This window comes from Quercus lobata, chromosome 8 (genome assembly GCF_001633185.2).
Source record: "Quercus lobata isolate SW786 chromosome 8, ValleyOak3.0 Primary Assembly, whole genome shotgun sequence".
Lineage (NCBI taxonomy): Eukaryota > Viridiplantae > Streptophyta > Magnoliopsida > Fagales > Fagaceae > Quercus > Quercus lobata.
Window position 1 is genome coordinate 39,960,450 of NC_044911.1, and position 21,268 is coordinate 39,981,717.

A 21,268-nucleotide genomic window follows, 5' to 3' on the forward strand; every position below is an offset into this window, starting at 1 on the left:
AAATATTTGATAATTAATTATATATAGTAATTTTTTCTTTTTTCCTGAGAGATGATGCAAGTGGTTCCGCCATTGATCACTCGTGAACAACGAGGGATTATTTTATGGTGACCACTAACACCAAATTTTGTGTCATAATTTTTTATTTTTATGTCAGTATTTTTGTTAGCTTTTATCAGCTTTATAGGCTTAAGGTCAGCTTTATACAATTTTTCCTATCTATTCAATTTTTTTTATTGTGTATGATGCACATTATTTTAACCTTAACAAATACCATATAAATTTTTATTAGATATGATGCACATTATTTTAACCTTAATAATATGGTGCTTGTTAACATTTGCCGAGAAATATAGGTTATATTATACTTTGCCCAAGCATTATTTTTACGGACTCTTCAAAAACGTCATTGTATTTTCACTATTTTTTTTTTTTTTTTATAAGTGTATTTTCACTATTTTTGATGCTACGTAAAAGTCATGATTATCGATGACTTTTTCAACACTTCAAGCTCTGGTTATATATATATATATATATATATATAATATGAATTTTTTTTTATATATAATATTTTTAAAATAATTGTTTTGAACCCCTACAATACAAATTTGCATACCCTCACCTTGAACTTGACCCCCTTTTTTTTTTTTAACCCAGCTTAAACTCTAAAAAAAAAAAGTCCAACAAAATTTTTGGTCTTTAATCTCAAAAATAAAAAGCCCATAAGCATAAATCAAATTTTGAAAAATCATAAAAAAAAAAAAAGGGCCAACTAAAACCTAAGAACCTACCACTCTCCCACTATCCTTCTTTAGCTTCACTCTCCAAACCCAAAGGAAAAATGCGGTATCTGCTCTGCTTCACACACAATCTGCCTCTGCACAGTCCCAAGGATCTGCCTTCTGCCGCCGCTTGGACTATCCCTGATCTGCCGCTAGCCCGCCGCTTGATCTAGTTTTTCAACTCTCTCTTTCTTTCATTGTGAGAGTGTGTGTTTATAGTGTTTCGATATACTTTTTGAAGAGACTCTTTCACTGAATCACCGTGTGTGTGGGGTTATACATGGATATGATAAGGATAGAGTATGTAAGTTGCATGGATAAACTAATAAGGATTTATACGGTCCTAACGGGGAGAGAGGGGTTATAGGAGATGAGTCTTTTAGGACTATTATAAACTGAATGGGGTTATACATGGTCAAAGTCAAACTGATGAGTCTTGATTTTTTTTTGGTTGAGTTTTGAGTCTTGAGTCTTGTTGTTGAATGTTGAGAGCCTGTTTGGCTAACCATTTTTCATCACTCAATTTCCATCACTCATAACTCATAATTTATCACTCATCACTCAATTTTTCACACCCGTTTGGCATCATCACCCAATTTCTATCACTCAATATTTTTCACACTATTTGTGGGCCCATACCTGTCAGCCGGTGCAGCTTTTTTTTTTTTTAGTACCCTACTGAAAAAAAAAAAAAAAAAAAAAAAAAAAGAACCCAGAACTGAAGACCGAATAAGTGAAAAAAAAAAAAAAAAAAAGTCAAAAGGTGGTCAAAAGTTGCGGCTGTGGGTCCCTCATGTGTGTTTATTTATGGAAATGCCATTGAGTTATGAGTTATAGAAACTAAAAACAGCCTTTGGTTGTTTTCAGTTTCCATAACTCATAACTCAAAAATCAGATAACTGAGTGATGGAAACAGAGTTATCGTTTGGCCAAACAACCTTTTTGCTATGGGTCCCACCAATTTTGAGTTATGAGTTATGAAAACTGAGAATTGAGTTACGGAAACAGCTAAACCAAACAAGCTCTGAGTCTTTAACCATGTGTGTGGGTGGCCGCTGGCAAGGGGATATAGAGGCCGTTTTTGGATAGCAATTAATCCGGCGTCTGCGTTTTCAAAGCACGTTTTCTCCTTCTTTTTTTTTTTTTTGCCCACATTTGTTGACTTTGGGAGACAACATTTATTGTTATGAACAGTGTATGTACTATTTATGCACTATGCATATATTGTTCACGTATTAAAAAATATTAAAAATAGATCACACGGCACTATTTACACATTTAAAAATTATTTTACTATAGTGTTTTCAGTTTTCAGTTTTCAGTTTTCAATTTCAGTAACAATAAGTTCAATCCAAACGGACCCTATAGTGTCTTGATATTTTTTTTTGTTGAGTTTTGAGTGTTTGACAAATTGACATTTTTTCCTGAGTTTTTATTCTTTACTATTACTGTAATAGTGTTTGCATTGTTTTGATATAAAGTTTTTTTTTTTTTTTTTTTTTTTTTGGGGTTTTCTACCATGTTTCCTTAAAGCTTTTAATTTGAGTTATGAGTTTGTTTTTTGCAATTGGACTATTTGACCGAATTTGTGACTTGTTAGTAGGAGTGGTTGTTGACTATGTGAGTAGGTCAAGACATTAATACTAAAAGGCAATAAAATTATAAAATATTTAAAGGAGAGAAATGATATGTCCATAACATTTTTAAAATAATTTTATAACAAATCCTAAGTGGCAGGTTGTTATTAATTGTTATTGTTGGGGTAAAAAGGTAATTTTAGTGTTAAGTTCAAATTTAAACCAATAACAACTAATCACCTATGATTTGTTGTAAAAATGTTGTGAATGTAACATATCTTTTTAAAGAATTGTAAACTTATAAATTAAAGAATTGTGATGGAACACAAATTCGTCAGTAAGAGTGAGCAGATGGAATCCCTTGTGGAATGTGAAGGTTTGCTCGATGAGGGTCATCGGTGTGGTGCCTGCCACAAAGTCTCTGATGCCAAAGTTAGGATAACAATCAAACACAGTAAAGAAGTAGAATGTAATTTCAGAGTATTTTTGCATATATGTTCCCTTCCGTTGGTTGTATGAAAGCTTTATACCTGAGGCCTTAGGGGCTAGCCATTGGGGCTGTTAATGCTCTCTGAAGTAACGCCCCTGATTCAGTAATGAGACTTTTAAGAGGCTCCCAACGGTCTGCTTGGTCGACTTAGTAACTGCTCAGGTCATTGATTAACTGCATTGAATGACTCCCTGCCTTCGTCAATGATGATGGCTTTCTTCGTTGTTTCTGATGACCTCGTCATGGATGATTCCTTCGTCATTAATGTTATCTTCGTCAGTGGGATATAGAATCGTCAATCCTGTCAGTTGGCCCCCAGGTTCTGGGATCGTCGGTGACACGTCATGACAATCACAGAAGATGAAAAGTTTTTCTTGTGACTCTTGGGGTTCTGTTCCGCTTTTAATGCTTAGTGGCAGCGCTACACGCAATCATGGCCACGTGGCGCGTGATGATCTGTGGAATTAATGGCATGACCCTTGGGTTTCCCGCTGGTTTTTCAATCGTTTTTGGCCCACATTTAAAACTTCTCCTCTTTAATTTTTCTTCTACTTCTCAGAGAGCAAAGACAGACCCATTCTTTAGTGATATTCTGAGCATTTTCTTAGGACTTCCTTTCTTCTCCAAATTACCTTGCGCTGTGCTTCTGCTGTTCCACCATTGGAGGTATGTTTCTCTTTCCTTTTTCTTTCTTCTTTTTCTTCTTTTACTGTAGCACAATTTCTGATTTGTTATTCCCTTTTGCTTCTATTCTGTTGTTGGTCCTTGTTTTACTTTTGGGGTTTTAGTTTCGTACGTTATTTTTCTGCCCACCGATTTCTGCATTTTCCATGGTTGATAGCTTGGAGGTTAGGATAGCTTGCCCGTCGATCTCCTTTCTTTTTGCGCGTCTAGGGGGGTCTTTGGGTACTTACCCGTTTTTAGAAAATTTTGTGTACGAGGGCAATAGTCTGAGCGTGGTTTTGGGCGAATTGTTGCCCTTGCTCCGTCAATCGCTTAATTGGTTCGAGGGTTTAGGAGGGAGAGGATTAATGTCTGAGGTTAGGTCTAGTGACCTTGAGACTGGGCTATCATCCAGTGATGACTCGGCTGAAGGAGATACAGCCGTCTCTGGCCCTCGAGAGGTTAGGGCTTTTTATGCCCTTAATGAGATTTGTGGTCTGGATGCCGAGACCGTAAATAGATTCAAGGATAGGTTTCAGTTTCCGTCTAGGGTTCGTGTTCGTCTACCCAAGGAAGAAGATAGAGCCTGTCACTTTTTTCCAGGCGAAATATGCTTTTACGAGTCAGCCTTCACCTGTGGGCTTAGGCTCCCTGTCCACCCGTTCCTGATGGAACTTTTAGATCACTTTGGTATAACTCCCGGGCAGCTCATGCCTAACTCGTGGAGGATCGTCATCAACTGTATGCAAATATGGTTAGTCTCCAACGGGGATATGATCAAGATAGGCGAGCTCACCTACCTGTATCGTTTGAAAGAGTCTAAGGAGTGGGGGTATTATGAATTAATCCCTTAGGAAAGAAAGACTAGGATCGTCAAGGGATTGCCCTCGTTATTCAGGTATTGGAAGTCGCGCTTTTTCTTTGTGTCTGGGGACGACTTCGAGACTCAATCCAGCAGTGATTGGGGTGATATCTCGAGGTTGCTCCGTCAGTGGGGAAGCCCGACCTTAGGTGCGTCAGTATTTCTCCCCGTCATTTCAATTTTGCCAATTTTGAGGCTCTGGTCTTGCTAACTTCTTTGTTTCTTTGTTTGGTATAGTTAAGAGACGGCCTGGACTGAAGAGCCGGTACAAGGAACGCATAGAGACTGCGATCGGGTACGCTGAGACGATTGAAAGCTGGGACGAGCTGGTTGACCCCCGGTCTCTTGCATTTTACAATCTCGGTCCTGACCCGTCTTCTTTCGTTCTTCGTCAGCTTGGCATTAAAGGCAAAAAGAGTAAGTTTTAACTTCGTCAATGTTTGATTCTTCTTATGTACACTTAAGCAATCTTTGACTGGCCTTTTCTTCTTGCAGAGATGACGACAAAATTCAACAAGGATATGTATGCAAAGATGAGATCAAAGAAGGATGAACCACTGTCCAATCTGGGGAAGAAAGCAGTGCGAGTTACCGGGAAAGGTCCTGCTTCCATGCCCCTTAGTATCGTCCCTTCCATAGCTTTCGAAACGACGAGGACTGCCTCCCCGACCGTCTCGATAGAGGAGATTCCTACTCCCGGCTCCAAAAGGCCGCGTGTGGTTGACAAAGGGAAGGAGAAGATTGATACTCGTTCGTCCACCATTTGGGATGACGAGACGTTGGCCATAGAAAGGGCTCATGAGGTCGTCACTCCAGCGGACTTGAAGGCTCTTTCTGACATGTCCCTAAACGATGTGGTTTCTCGTCATGTTCACAAACTCGTCCAGGTATGGAGTTCTTCCTTCTACATTTCATCACTTTCTTTCTTTTTTTTTTTTTTTCTTTTTTTTTTTTTATAGACGACTTCATAATTTCCTCCAGGTGTTGGGAGAGAGCCTCCATATTACCGCTGAATACCTCACTCAAGGGGCCAAGGTGGTGTCTCTGACGACTCGGATGGAGGCCTTGGAGAAAGAGAGCTCTGAACTGAGGACGAACCTAATCACCTCCAGGGACGAGGCAACGACTTTGAAGGAGAAGGTCAAAGTGCTGGAGGACGACCTCAGAGTTGAGCACGGGTTGACTCAAGAGAAGGACGAGCAGCTTCTTGCAGCCAAGGAGAAACTTGTGACCATCGCTGCTCGATCCGTGGAGGCTTTCCAGACCACTGACGAGTACAATACTGTGCTCTTCAGTTGGTATTTCAAAGGTTTCGAGCTTCTCCGGAGGTATATGATCAAGCATCCTTCTGGAGTCAACCTGGAGAGTTTGGACTTGGAAGAGGTCGACAAGGAAATGGCTCTGGATGAGGCGGCTTCATCTTCTGCCCCTGGTGATGACGCGCCTGAGCCTGTTGCTGACGTACTGACTAGTGAAGGCACAGCTGATGCCTGATTTGGATACTTAGAAAATTTTTGTTTTATGGTGGGTGCCCGTCTTGTTTTGGGCATTTTCTTTTTGTAAATCTAATTTCAAAACAGTTAATTTTATTTTGAAAACAATGATAGTGGCCCAGTGGTTATGGGCTAGAATGAAGCGTACTTACTTTTCCTCTAGATGTTTTGGCTGACTTACATCCGTCTACAGTTTTGTGCTTTGTTAATTAGTTGTTGCATCCTGTTTTGATTTGATGTACTGCACTCTTTTCTCCGTCAACTGACTCCTGCCACTTGCGACTGTCAGGGGGTGCTGCCTGGGCGACTTATGTCCGTCCAGGCGAACTCTTGTCAAATTTTTTTTTATTTTTTTTGTCGTCAGTAACTTACATCCGTCAAGGCGGAATCTTGTTACTTAGTCTTTTAACCATACTATGATGGTCGTCAGTAACTTACATCCGTCAAGGCAGAATCTTGTTACTTAGTCTTTTAACCATACTATTATGGTCGTCAGTAACTTACATCCGTCAAGGCGGAATCTTGTTACTTAGTCTTTTAACCATACTATGATGGTCGTCAGTAACTTACATCCGTCAAGGCGGAATCTTGTTACTTAGTCTTTTAACCATCCTATTATGGTCGTCAGTAACTTACATCCGTCAAGGCGGAATCTCATTACTTAGTCTTTTAATCATACTATGATGGTCGTCAGTAACTTACATCCGTCAAGGCGGAATCTTGTTACTTAGTGATTTATAGGCCTCATGGTCGACCAGTACTGCCTGCGCAAAAACATCAGAGGAATAATACTTTTATTAACTTCAATAACGAATGCATTCGTGTATTACATTTACTCATGGTATTTCTTTAAATGCTCAATGTTCCAAGCACGCGGGAGCTTTTGTCCGTCCATAGTTTCCAGATGGTAACTTCCTTGTCTAGAGTAGTGAATGACGCGGTAAGACCCTTCCCATGTAGGGCCCAGCTTCCCTTGAGTAGGGTCTTTAGTTGCTATAGTGACTTTGCGAAGGACGAGGTCCCCTATGTCCAGACGCCTAAGTTTAACCCTCTTGTTGTAGTACTCGGCCATCTTTTTTTGATACTTTGTCATTCTACAGGACGCATTGTCTCTTACTTCATCTAGGCAATCCAGGTTGAACCGCAGTTCCTCGTCATTGAGTCCATCTCTGAAAGTTCCTCGTCTGATGCTTGTTACTCCAACTTCTACTGGGATTACTGCCTCTGTGCCATAGGTAAGCCTGAAGGGTGTCTCTCCTGTTGGGGTTCTGGCTGTAGTCCTGTATGCCCACAGGACACTAGGTAGTTCTTCTGGCCAGGCACATTTTGCTTCGTCCAGCTTGGTTTTGATTATCTTGAGCAGCGTCCTGTTCGTTACTTCTGTCTGTCCGTTTGCCTGAGGATGTCCCGGGTTTGAGAACTGATTCTTGATCCCGAGGTCCGAGCAGAAGTCTTTAAAGCCTTGGCTGTCGAACTGCCTCCCATTATCAGATATGATAGTCAAGGGAATCCCGAACCTGCAGATTATGTTTTTCCACACGAAACTCCGGATCCGAGCCTCAGTGATGGTTGCTAGGGCCTCTGCTTCAACCCATTTTGTGAAATAGTCAATAGCAACTAGAAGGAATTTTACCTGACCTTTACCATGGGGCAGAGGACCGACGATATCGATTCCCCATTGTGCGAATGGCCATGAGGAGGCTATGGTCGTCATTTTCTCCGCTGGAAGCCGTTACACATTCCCGTACCGCTGGCATCTGTCGCACCTTCTGACGATATCAGCAGCATCCCCCTGCATGGTTGGCCAAAAATATCCTGCTCTTATCACCTTGTTGACTAGGGATCTGGAACCGGCATGGTCGCCACAGATTCCTCCATGTACTTCTTCCAAGATGTATTTGGCCTCATCCTCGTCGACGCATTTTAGATAAGGCATAGAGAAGCCTCTCTTGTACAAGACGTCATTCAGGATCGTGAACCTGGCTGCTCTCTTCTTGACCTTTCTAGCTTCGTCAGTATTCTGAGGTAGGTGCCCGTCCTGGAGGAAGGATATTATGGGCGTCATCTAGGTGTCTGTGCTCTGGATGGAGAACACCACCACCTCTTCAATACTCGGGTGTTTCTGGATCTCTATTGCCATGTATGTGCTCGTCTTCCCTTTTTCTGATGACGCTAGTTTTGATACTTCGTCGGCCCCAATATTCTGGCTTCTTGGTATCTGGACGAACTCCACTGTGTCGAACTCCTGAGTTAGTTGCCTTGTCAGTTTAAGGTATTTCTGCATCCTTTCTTCCTTTGCCTCGTACTCTCCACTGATCTGTCCGATTACCAACTTTGAATCACTCTGGATCAGCAAGTTTTTAGCACCAAGAGCTTTCTCAAGCCTCAAGCCCGTCAGTATTCCTTCATACTCGACTTCGTTATTGGTGGCTGGGAACTTTAGTTGAACCCCATATTTCATCACTTCTCCGTCGGGGGTGGTTATGACGACCCCTACTCCCCCCCTCTTTTGGGCTGACGAACCATCTGTCTGTATTGTCCATTTATCAACTTCGTCTGTAATTCCATCTTCGTCTGGAAGAGTGAATTCAGCGATGAAGTCAGCCAGAGCTTGTGCCTTGATAGCTGTTCTTGGATGGTACTCGATGTCAAATTGGCTGAGTTCGATTGCCCATTGGACCATTCTCCCTGCTGCTTCTGGTTTGTTCATTGATTTCTTAATTGGTTGATCCGTCATCACAAGGATAGGATTTGACTGGAAATACGGCCTGAACTTGCGCGAGGCTACTATAAGTGCAAACGCAATCTTTTCGATCCTTGGGTACCTGAACTCAGCTCCTTGAAAGGCTTGGCTGACGTAGTACACCGGGAGTTGCTTCTTGCCTTCTTCTCTAATCAAGGCTGCGCTTACTGCCGAGGCTGACACCGCCAGGTATAAGTATAAGTTCTCCCCTCCTTTGGACGGGCTCAGGAGAGGTGGACTGCTCAGGTATTGCTTCAGCTCTTGGAACGCTGCTTCGCATTCGTCGGTCCAAGCAAAAGCCTGCTTGAGGGTTTTGAAGAAGGGCAGGCATTTGTCTGTGGCCCTAGAGACGAACCTATTTAGAGCTGCTATCCTTCCTGTAAGTTTTTGTACATCCTTGACGGTCTTGGGTGAGACCATGTCAATGATAGCTCGTACTTTCTCTGGATTTGCTTCTATTCCTCTCTGGGACACCATGAATCCCAAGAACTTTCCTGAGGCTACCCCAAAGACACATTTGCTTGGATTTAACTTCATCTGGTGTTTTTTCAGGGTTGCAAAAGTCTCCTCCAGGTCGTCCAGATGAGCTAGCTCCTCCTTGCTCTTGACGAGCATATCGTCCACGTATACTTCCATGTTCCTGCCAATCTGTTGGCTGAACATTTTGTTTACCATTCTTTGGTACGTAGCTCCAGCATTTTTCAACCCAAAAGGCATCACCTTGTAACAGTAGAGTCCTTGGCTTGTGATGAAGGCGGTCTTCTCCTGGTCTTCTTCAGCCATCTTTATCTGGTTGTACCCTGAGAAGGCGTCCATGAACGTCAGTAGCTTGTGTCCGGCGGTGGAGTCCACGAGCTGGTCTATCCTTGGTAGAGGGAAGCTGTCCTTTGGGCATGCTTTGTTCAAGTCGGTGAAGTCTACACACATTCTCCACTTTCCGTTCGCTTTCTTTACCAGGACGACGTTGGCGAGTCATTCTGGATAGTATACTTCCCGGATGAATCCAGCCGTCAAGAGTTTGGTTAATTCCTCTGCTATTGCCTGATCTTGTTCTGGAGCGAAGGTTCTTTGTCGTTGCTGAATGGGCTTCTTGCTGGGGTCCACATTCAGCCTATGCTGGATGATTTCTGGAGATATGCCTGGCATGTCCTCGTGACTCCATGCAAAGACATCTAGATTCCCTTTAAGGAACTTTATGAGTCTCGTTCTCATCTCGAGGCTTAGCGTCGTCCCTATCCTGGTCGTCTTGTCCGCATTTCCTTCTACCAACTCCACTGCTTCTAGGGTCTCCATCCCGTCCTCCTCTTTTTCTTCAATCGTCCACGTGTGGTTCTCTTTTCTTGCCAGTACGGCCTGATAGCATTCCCTTGCCAGGACTTGGTCGCCCTTCACTTCACCCACGTCGTTGTCTGTTGGGAATTTCACCTTCAAACAGTAGGTCGACGTCACCGCCTTCCACTTGTTTAGGGTGGGCCTCCCAATGATGACATTGTAGGACGAGGGGCAATCTACCACCAAGAAGTCTACTTGTTTGGTCAACTGCAATGGGTAGGTCCCTGCCGTCACCGTCAAAGTCACTATACCCTTGGGGTTGACCCTGTCTCCACTGAAGCTGATGAGCGAAGAGTCAAAAGGGCAAAGCCTTTTTGGATCTAATCTCAACTGCTGGAAGGCTGGGAGGTAGATGATATCCGCTGAGCTCCCGTTATCAACAAGGATCCTTCTAGTATTGAACCCTTCTATATTCAGCACTATGACCAGGGGATCGTTGTGAGGCTGCTTTACTCCCCTGGCGTCTCCTTCATTAAAGGACATGTCTTGGTATGTTCGTCGGTGTTTGGACGGAGGCATGGTGTGGACGCTGTTCACCTGTCTGTGGCATGCTTTTTTTAGTGATCTAAATGATCCTCCTGAGAATGGTCCTCCTGTGATCGTGATAATCTCCCCGATCACTTTGCGTGGAGGCTGGGACGGATGGTCGTCATCCTGAGTGAAGGATTCATGTTGGGTCCTGTTGTCGTCTCTGAACTTGCTATATTCTCCTTTCTTTACATATTTCTGTAACTTTCCTTTCCGTATTAATTCCTCTATTTGTTCCTTCAGATCTCTACAATCTTCTGTGTTGTGGCCGTGGTCTCTATGGAACCGGCAATACTTGTTCTTGTCACGTACGTTGGGGGACGAGTGTAATGGCCTGGGCCATTTGAGATAATGCTCGTCCTTGATCTGCGTGAAAATCTTGTCAACAGGCATAACCAAAGGAGTAAATTTTACCTAACGAGGATTTTTGTCATCTCTCCTTCTATTCCCGTCATTGTTCCGACGTTCTGGTCTGTCTCTCTTTTGCCCTCTGCGGTCGTCTTCCCGTTTGGACTTGTCTCCTAGCCTCTCAGTATCTTTTATGGCAGCTAGAGCATCTTCCGCGTTCATGTACTTTTGTGCCTTCAGGAGCATCTCAGCCATTGTCTTCGGGGGGTTTTTTGCAAGAGAGGCCACCAGGTCTCTGGATCTCAACCCTGCTTTGAAGGTCGTCAGCTGCACCTTGTCATCAACTTCGTCCACTTCCAGAGTTTCCCGGGTGAATCGCTTGACATATGACCTCAGAGTCTCCTTCTCTCCCTGTTTTATGGTGAGTAAGTAATCTACTGGTCTCCTTGGGCGTTGTCCCCCTATGAAGTGGCGCAAGAAAGCACTACTCAGCTGATCGAAATTGTCTATGGACGAGTTTGGCAACTTAGTAAACCACTCTCTTGCAGCTCCTTTGAGAGTCGTAGGGAAGGAACGACACAATATCTCGTCAGGTGGTTGCTGAAGACCCAGAGTCGTCTTAAAGGTATTAAGATGGTCCTGAGGGTCCTTGAGTCCGTCGAATGGCTCTAATTGAGGTAGGCGAAACTTTGACGGCACGGGGCAATCAAGTACCGCTGCAGTGAAGGGCGAATCCGTAGCCCTTATCATTTTGTCTACGCTCCGGTCTGTCTTTTCTTTGATAGCGCTCCTTAGTTCGTCCATCTCTTTCCTCATTTCCCGAAGAAGATCTGAGTTCTGTTCGTCCGGAGTAGTTGGTCTCCGGGGGGTTACCCTCCGTTGGCTATCCCCCTCTTCCTCCGTGTTACCCTTGGACCGGTTTTCTTCCTGTTGAGCTTGTTGAACCTGCTGGAGCCGCAGCTTCATTTCCTGGTTCTATCTGGTGAGTTCCTCAATGGTGGCTGCAAGGGCTTGAACTTACTGGGCCAAGGTTGTTGAATCTGGGTTGGATTCCATCTGGATATGGAGAATTGATGGAAACTACGTTTTCGAATATGAATCTGAAAACTCGTCCCCACAGACGACGCCAAACTGATGGAATACAAATTCGTCAGTAAGAGTGAGTAGATGGAATCCCTTGTGGAATGTGAAGGTTTGCTCGATGAGGGCCACCGATGTGGTGCCTGTCACAAAGTCTCTGATGCCAAAGTTAGGATAACAATCAAACACAGTAAAGAAGTAGAATGTAATTTCAGAGTATTTTTGCATATATGTTCCCTTCCGTTGGTTGTATGAAAGCTTTATACCTGAGGCCTTAGGGGCTACCCGTTGGGGCTGTTAATGCTCTCTGAAGTAACGCCCCTGGTCCAGTAATGAGACTTTTAAGAGGCTCCCAACAGTCTGCTTGGTCTACTTAGTAACTGCTCAGGTCATTGATTGACTGCATTGAATGACTCCCTGCCTTCGTCAGTGATGATGGCTTTCTTCGTTGTTTCTGATGACCTCGTCATGGATGATTCCTTCGTCATTAATGTTATCTTCGTCAGTGGGATGTAGAATCGTCAATCCTGTCAAATTGTAAACATATATCAAGAATGAACATGAACTACGTAATCAAATGGGGATTAGTGGATGAATGACTATATACATTGAAAAATATATAGCCAGTAGAATGATAATGTTTCTTATTGACCTTCTTAAACAAAAACCCTAGAGTTGCCCTTGTTTAAAGCATATATTAACCATTTAATTTGAAAAAATTTTATGAAAAGTTGAAAACACTATCAAAACACCCTTTCAAAAAAAAAAAAAACACTATCAAAACAGTTTTTTTTTTTTTTTTATCAAAAATTTATTTTACTAAAACAGTAAATATTTTATCATAAAACCCATATATGTGTATGTGTCTGTGTCTGTGTCTGTGTATCTTTCAACAACTGCTTCACTTAAATCATAGCTGAGCTGACCGCTATAGCTTTTAGTTCGCCACTTACCCAAACCCAACTTTGTCACTTCCACCAAAAGCTAGCTATGGAGGTTATTAACGGACACAAGAAATGGGGTTTCCAAGGGAACCCAGAGTTAATCGCTTCCTCCATCTCCGTCCGTGGTGTTCTCACCAAGCTGATGGCAAATCGTAACAAGGACGAGAAGCGACCCACTATTCCTCTCGGCCGTGCTGACCCGACTGAGTTTCCGAGCTATCGAACTACCCCTGTTGCCCCAGATGCTGTTGCTGATGCTACCTACTCCTATAACTACAACTGTTACCCTCCCACCGTCGGTATTGCCGAGGCAAGGAGGTACGTTGATTTATATTGCGCTAGTTATTATTGCATACACTGAGTTACACAGTCGAACGCACTCAAAGTAAAGTTGTATTTTCCAACTTAATCTAGTTTTGACGATTTTAACTAAAAAAACACGATTTTAACATCTATACACGATGAGAAGTTATCATCACTCGTACCGTCAAAACTTAAAAATCTCTCTATTAGTGTCTAATCACTGTGTATAGAAGTTTGTAGCTGCATCTGCACCGTACCTGATAGGTGGGAGTTGACATGGATGCAACTGGGTTTACCAATAAATGATTAGCATTTAATTTTAATCCCCTGTAACAATTTCCATTTCATTTTTTTTTTTAATTGGTCTCTATGAGGTTTGCAATTTTCTTTCTCCAAATCTTGTTTCATGATTCCTCTTTTCTTGTGTTTTATTTATTAATATCGCTGTTATAAATAAAAGTTAAATTATCACGTTCCTATACCTTATCAAATTAGTGACTGTTCCAAAAATTTAACCATTTAAAATATAATAAATTTAATTATTTAATTACATATTTTTAACACCAAATAATATATATTTTAGGTTAGGAGAGCTAATTTTGCTTCTTCTTTTTTTCTTACACCTTATTAAAATGTGTGTTTTTTTTTAATTGATTTTTTATACAATAAAAAAAAATTCAAAATTAGTGTAATTAAAATCAAGGCAATAAGTTTAATGTTGTTTTGAGAATTCTGCGCTTAGTACTAATCAAATTCTATTGTCAATTTTCCTCTAAAAAAAAAAAATTCTATTGTCAATTAGTATAAAAATTACATTTGGTAGGGTTTTGTCGAATCTCACGTACGCTGACGTTAAAATGACTGGACTGAATCTCAAGGATCTCAACTTTTCAAGCCCTGAAACGACGAGATTTTTTGTCATTGTGTAGTCAATTTTGAAGGGTCATATGTGACTTTTGGGTGAAGGCACAAAGAGATTATAAATTATAGTCAATTGTTCTTCTCAAAAAAAAAAAAATTATAATCAATTGTGGCAAGCACAAAGAAAGTGGCTTTGTAGGTAGCGCGGACACTAGAGACAAGGTTTGCTTTGCTACCTTCTCAATTTTGCGAGGATTTGCAATATATTATTTTTAATGATTCCATCACCGTTCAATTTTGTTTTACTAGGAAATGTCTGTGATGGTTATGAAGTTTTAAAACGACTTTGATCGTAACCATCAGATTTCTTCAAAGGAGTCGTGTGAAGATTTGCCAAAGGAATATATTTTGTATTTTTGTTAGCTTCTCAATAGTTTTCAATTTTAAAGAAAGGGTGTGTGTTCTAACTAACTCAATTGTTAAATTGCTAAAGTTTCTGATGGTTGAATAAAAAATTTACACCAAAAATTAATTGGTGTTTTAATTAGATGATAAAAAACTATCACCAAACAAATCAAAATAAAATAACTTTTTATTAAGCTAAAAATTATACATTTCTTCTTTTCTTTTTTTGATGAAAAGAGTGAGATACTCACTAATCAAGAAAAAATTAATAGAGTACATGATGAGCACACACGTGCTCCATTGGGTTAGGAGTTTCCTCAAAAATTATAAATTTCTTCTTTTAAGAAGTTTGGGACTAATTTTTTTTTTTTTTTTTTTTTTAAGTTCCTCCCATATGCCTAGGACCACACTTTTTTTTTTTTTTTTTTTGAGAGTTTTAACCGACCACACATTTGATTATTGCACGTATCTTTCTCACCTAAAATAAAAAACCTTGGAAAATTTTAAATTATAATTCCCCCAAAAAGCTGCATAGACTCGTGGCAAAATTTGGCATATGCTGAGTCACAAGAGACCTGGCTAGGACCACATGCAAACTTGAACAACCGCGACACATCTCATGGCAAATCGCAGGCCAACATATCATGAACATTAGGAATTTTTTTTTTTTTTTTTTTTTTGAGAAAGATGAGCAATAGGATTTTGAAATCTAGTTTTAATCTGCGTGCTAAATAGAATCAGAAACGTGCAACATAAGAACTGTCCTGGTTAAATGATATTTCAAGTGAGTGACTAGAATAAAAATGTGGATGTTTATTAAACTACTGAAATGAATTCTTATTATATCAAACTTTCAAACCAAACTTTTCAATTTGATAATTATGCGACTAGAATAAAAATGTGGATGTTTATTAAACTTCTGAAAATGAGTTCTTAGATTGGCAAACTTTCAAACCAATCCTTTCAATTTGATTTTTTTTTTTTTTTTCTTATATAAGATAGAAATTTTACTTATAGTCTAATCTAATCTAATTGTATATATGTGTAAGTCTTCCTCCGAAAGACTTGAACTTGACCCTTCTCCCTCCCCTAACACTCCACAAGTATTTATATTTGTGGAATGACCATTGCACCCAGTGCACACGGTGGTATCCTTTCAATTTGATAATTAGACTTTCAACTTAATTTTCATTACAGGGCTGTTGCAGAATATCTTTCAAAAGATTTTCCATACCAGTTATCGCCAGATGATGTGTATCTCACAGCTGGTTGCACCCAAGCAATAGAAATCGTAGTATCTGTCCTTGCGCGTCCAAATGCCAACATTCTGTTTCCTAGACCAGGTTATCCACAGTATGAAGCTCGTGCGAGTTGCAGTAAGCTTGAAGTTCGCCACTTTGATCTTATACCCGAAAAGGGCTGGGAGGTTGATCTTGATTCTGTTGAAGCTCTTGCGGATGAGAACACAGTTGCTATGGTTATCATCAATCCCAGCAATCCTTGTGGAAATGTCTTCACGTACCAACATTTGAAAGAGGTGGTTCAATATGTAATCTAAATTTTGAAGGTTACTGGTTCTTCTATTTAACTAAAAGTTTCAATTGTTGCCTCTTTGTTTACTTAGATTGCAGAGACTGCTAGCAAACTTGGGATTTTTGTGATTTCTGATGAAGTTTATGGCCATCTAGCTTTTGGAAGTAATCCGTTTGTGCCCATGGGAGTGTTTGGATCAACTGTACCTGTTCTAACACTTGGATCCATAGCAAAGAGATGGATTGTTCCTGGTTGGCGACTTGGGTGGATTGTGACAAGTGACCCCAATGGCATCTTCCATCAATCAGGGGTTGGTGCTTCATCTTTTCCATTACATTATATCACAATTTCCATATTTGACATAGTATTTATAGTTACAATAATTTTATGTTTTCCTGGGGTAGAGTCTTGCATTTGTAAGTTTGTAGTTATGTTGCCTATACTTCAACCCGTGTATGTAGTGTAAATGATAATGTTCTCTTATCAAGTTAGGTTATTGATGCTTGCTTATAGACAAAAAAAGAAGATGAGTTCCTAGTGTTGGTCTTGTACCTTGGGGATGAAGTTACCCTTTTGTTTGAATAAAGACGCATAAGTATCATACAATTTTCCATCAATCGTATCATTTTTCAAGAAACGTGAAACATCCAAGTCATACAAGTAAAGAAATTGCTTCATTAATAAAAGAAGAAAAGACATGAATAGTGATTGGACTAATGATAACAAGAATCCTGGATCTCAAATGTTGGTTCAATTGATGATGAAAGATGTATCATCTTTGATCATAGATTATATTATTAACTGAATTTGAAGATTTATACCTGTTTACTTTTACAATGTATTTTCCTTGTGCAATGAGATTAATTCATTAATTAACAAGAAGTATTTTACATACCTGAAAACTGTGTTTTCTTTTATCCAGTTTGTGGAGTGCATGAAGAATTTTCTGGACATCACCACCGACCCCCCAACAAACATGCAGGTATCTAATTTTAACTTCTTTTTTCTAATATATTTTAAATAAAAAGAAAATTTGAAAAAGAATGCAATACCTTTTCTAACTTTTAATTTTGTATAACTTACTAGATTATACATACAAATTGTATGAATTAATGCATGCTTTAAATAGAAAATCTGATGATAGAACTATGTAATTAATGCATTAGCTGATTAGTAAGGAAAATACTTAAGTACTCTTGGAGTATAGTAAAATGATACTTCCTCCTCTCACATTTATAATTGACCTTACCATGAATTTAATGAGTAGACCTCACAATGAATGAGAAATTAGCAATAACATCCTAATTTCATTTCTCAAAAAAAAAAAACCATCCTAATTTCTAACATTAACCAAGCAATACATCTCAAACATTGTTTTTTTTTTTTTTTTTTTAAGACAAGACTTAGGTATAGTACTTAGTTGCTGTTTCTTAGGTTTCCCTCTTAAAATTCTCATGAGATGGAAGTATATTTTTTAATTAAATAGCCACATAACAGAACCTTAAAGGGGAAATCTAAGGAACAGCACCTGAGGTACCGTAATAAGTTTTGTCTTTTTTTTAAACCACATAAATCATATGGTTGCTGAAAATCCAAATAATGGGAATACAATTTAATAAAAGATGGTGAGAGATGGCTTATTGAAGTTGCTGATCTAATTTCTCTAATCCATAAATCTTATATTCTCTTGGCATCTCCTGGAGACATGCATATGTTTTTCTCGCATGGATTTTGTTATAATAGAAATTTAGGATATAATCCAAAATCTTTTATTCTTTAATTTCCTCGCCTTATCTTGTCAAAAAATTTACAAATGTTCTACGTTTTCAGGGGGCACTTACCCAAATCCTGAAGCACACAAAAGAGGATTTCTATTCAAAGATTCTAACCACAATTAGAGAAGCTGCAGACATTTTATATGATAGAATTCAAGAAATCCCTTGTCTGACCTGTCCACACAAACCAGAAGGGTCCATGGTTGCAATGGTAAGGACGTATATACAAACTATGAGCCTTGTGCTTCAACATAAACATTTGAAGAGTTTTTTTCCCCTTTTTGGAAACAGGTGAAGCTAAATCTACCACTACTTGAAGGCATTATTGATGATGTGGACTTCTGTATGAAGTTGGCCAAGGAGGAATCCGTGATTATTCTGCCAGGTAAGAATTTAACAATTTGGACTTCTTCTAATACTTTCATAAGTTTTTTTTTTTTTTTTTTTTGGTGACTAAGAATACTTTTATACATAAGATTGTTTGATTGCTTTCCTTGTAAATACTGATGTTGAGCCTTGTAACTTAACTGACATCTCCTAGTATTTTCAACAAAAACGTCCGCGTTCAAATCCCCTTTCCCCAACTATCAAATATATATATACACACATATATTTTGTTATTGTTGTCGTTGTTGTGTATGTGTGTGTGTGCACCTTTATGTTTCTCCAGCATATTTTTGACATTTTCTTAGCAGCAAATAGAGGCCTTATCTAATTTCTCAACTTGCTTCAAAACTAATGCCACACTTAAATTTATAACCATGGTGTTTGCGTTCTTATGTAGTATGCATGCTTAGTTAGAGAGAATTTCTTCTTTTTATTTATTTATTTTTTTTAAAAAAAAGAATTGCTTAGCTGCTCAGTATTATGCTTCCAGGGGTTACTGTTGGACTTAAGAATTGTCTTCGAATTACATTTGCTGTTGAGCATTCTGCGCTTGAAGATGGACTTGGAAGAATAAAAGCCTTCTACCACAGGCATGCCAAGAAGGAATAGGTTCGATTGTGTGTGCAGCAATAAAATTGAAGGATGGTGATCTACAACTTCACGTTGTATCTCATACTCCATTTTTTAGGGTAATAAATCCATTTGCTCGTTGTCTAAACTTTGGTTAAAGCCTAGTGGGGCTTTGTTACCATTTTCAGTCGCTTGGGCTTAATTGCTATATTTATCTTATGCGGTGATGACATTGTGCCATTAAGTATGTGTTTAGATACCGCTTATTTTGTTGAAAGTTGAAAACTTATTACTGAAAATAATAAAAAAATAATTTCTGGATTACTGTTCACTGCTAAACATACTGTAATTTTGTCTTAATACACTGTTCATGGTAAAAAAATTTAAAAAAAAAAAGGCAAAAACGCAGGTTGCATGTGATCCAAACAGACCCTAAAAGTTGGATGTATGAAAAGACATTGGATTATACCATTATGATGAAAGTGCAATAATATAGTTGAATGTATGTACCACTGTCGCTTTAAACAAAATAATTTGTCAAATATACTTAGTCACCAGAGTCACCACGAATTGAACTCATGGATAGTATAGATCAGATCTAACAGGAAAAGAATTTATCCCCAATCCCCATCAGAATTAGAAGGGACTAAAAGAAAAAAAAGGGGTAGAATTTTTTAAGCATATGAAGTTAAAGAAGTTACACAACCGAGTTGATGCATCATGCATGCAGTTATGAGTGTTACCTACATCCGCATAGATTTGTTATGAGTCAAAGTAAATTATTGAGAACACTGTCCTGACCAGAAAATGAAACAGAATGGCTGAACTCCTATGTCATGTTCATTGCTCGGGAATTTGTCAAGAACAATTTTAATTTGTTATGATCAAAATGACACATAATTCCTATGCCATGTCCTTTAATTAGTAAGGAAACTAAACAAAAAAATATTGCTTTAATAATGAGGGAATTGAATTGGCTCCATTTTAGTGATATTAGTTGCAAACCCACGTGATATGCGGAAAATTTCACGATTTGTTTTCTTATTAAGTGGGAAATGAAAATAATAGATGAGATTTATAAGAGTTAATCCCAAATTATTCTTAAAATAATGTGATTATTTTAAAAAAATAATAGTTGGTACAATATATTAGATTTTTTAAATTAAGTTATCAATATTTGTTATTTGAAATGGTTTTTAGTTTTGTAAGAGTTTTTTTTTTTTTTTTTTTTTTTTTTAAATTTCAAGGAAACATAATGCATTTTACATTCAATTATTATATAAGGCGAGACATTTTGTAAATAATGTAATGTGTAGTTGGAATTTGTTTCTTGTAGTACTTATATTCCACTCATCCTCTATATATCTTTTTTTGAGAAAGATCCTCTATATATCTTGAATGACTTAAAAAGGAAACAGATATAAGTAAATCCATAACTTATATTAAAAAAAATATATATATAAAACTTTAATAACATATAAGAAAAATGTAAATTTATCAATAATCTACTAACATTCCACTGAAAATGTGACATAATTGTTAATAAAGTAACTCCTTTTTTTATAGAAACCTCTCCTCCTAAAGTATCACCAAAGTGGACTGAATAAACTAAAATTGACCAAATGGACTGAATGGCCCAAAATGAACCAATTGAACTGAATAGGTGGAAAAGACCAAAATTGACCAAAATAGATTGAAAAGATCGAATTAGATTAAAATAGACTAAAATATTACGCTGATATGGTTTAATAAAAGCACAACAACAATAAATGTTATGTTTTGGTTTTTAGATAATATATTTTATATATATATATATATATATATAGATGAGAACAAAAATCCTAATCCACACATTTAGAAGTTTTTCATGGGATGGGATTGGCCAATGATTTTCTAAGCTCTATAGAGGGAACTGAATTGGCTAGATTATCTAAGCATATTTTCTATTTGCACCTCAACTTTGTAATAATATATAAGTATATGGCTTGCTCTTTACTCTTTCTTCAAGCCTTCATTTCGTAAAGTGAGAGAGAATGTTGGGTGTATTTTACATTGGGGTTTTTATGAGAGGTCTTATGTGCCATTATCCTATTTTCCTAAGAAGCTTCTCATAAACATCACCCTTTTGTCAATTTCACACACACACACACACAATTGAGAACAGCTATTTCATTTTACGATATAATTAAGGAGAATCAGATGAGTAGGTGAATACTCTAATGAGAGAAGAACAACTATTTCGGTTGATGTAAGGAAATTGAACTTTGGAAATTGCTTTATGGTCACAGAGGAGAAAAATCATATCTGGACAAAATTTGAAAAATATTGGTGGGCAAGCAATTGTGATCTTGCAAAGAAAAAAAAAATCTCAAGGTAAAATTTGAATGGCCCTAATAAAATACATTCCTTGTTGGGACTACCATATGATATGATTGTTCCAAATTTGAATGGCCCTAATAAAAACATTCTTCTTAGTACTATCATATGCTTGTTCTTCCTACATGTTCAAGGGCCTTGGAAAAGCCAGGATGAGGATTCTCAACTGGACAGGCCACTTCAGTTCCAAACCAAAGCCTTTTTTGTTTACCCAAA

The 21,268-nt window shown here is 38.7% G+C and overlaps 2 protein-coding genes across 2 annotated transcripts; one reads left to right on the forward strand and one right to left on the reverse strand.

The window, feature by feature from the left end:
* Positions 1-10,884: 10,884 nt before the first annotated feature.
* LOC115956862 lies at positions 10,885-11,784 on the reverse strand. The gene has a single exon (XM_031075136.1). It carries the CDS (start codon positions 11,782-11,784, stop codon positions 10,885-10,887), a length of 900 nt encoding a protein of 299 aa, XP_030930996.1.
* A 977-nt stretch (positions 11,785-12,761) lies between these two features.
* Positions 12,762-18,992, forward strand: LOC115954699 (nicotianamine aminotransferase 1-like). The gene is made up of 7 exons (XM_031072624.1): positions 12,762-13,160; positions 15,609-15,948; positions 16,036-16,254; positions 16,867-16,926; positions 17,775-17,930; positions 18,011-18,104; positions 18,597-18,992. The coding sequence occupies exons 1-7, from the start codon at positions 12,889-12,891 to the stop codon at positions 18,713-18,715; spliced, it is 1,260 nt and encodes a 419-aa protein (XP_030928484.1). The 5' UTR covers positions 12,762-12,888; the 3' UTR covers positions 18,716-18,992.
* The last annotated feature ends 2,276 nt before the right edge of the window (positions 18,993-21,268 follow it).

Bases quoted from the DNA above. Each gene is read 5' to 3' on its own strand.
- LOC115956862 (XM_031075136.1), bottom strand. From the start codon at position 11,784: ATGAAGCTGCGGCTCCAGCAGGTTCAACAAGCTCAACAGGAAGAAAAC.
- LOC115954699 (XM_031072624.1), top strand. From the start codon at position 12,889: ATGGAGGTTATTAACGGACACAAGAAATGGGGTTTCCAAGGGAACCCA. The intron at 16,927-17,774 runs GTATCTAATTTT...CTACGTTTTCAG, and splicing joins ACCCCCCAACAAACATGCAG to GGGGCACTTACCCAAATCCT. The intron at 17,931-18,010 runs GTAAGGACGTAT...TTTTGGAAACAG, and splicing joins AAGGGTCCATGGTTGCAATG to GTGAAGCTAAATCTACCACT.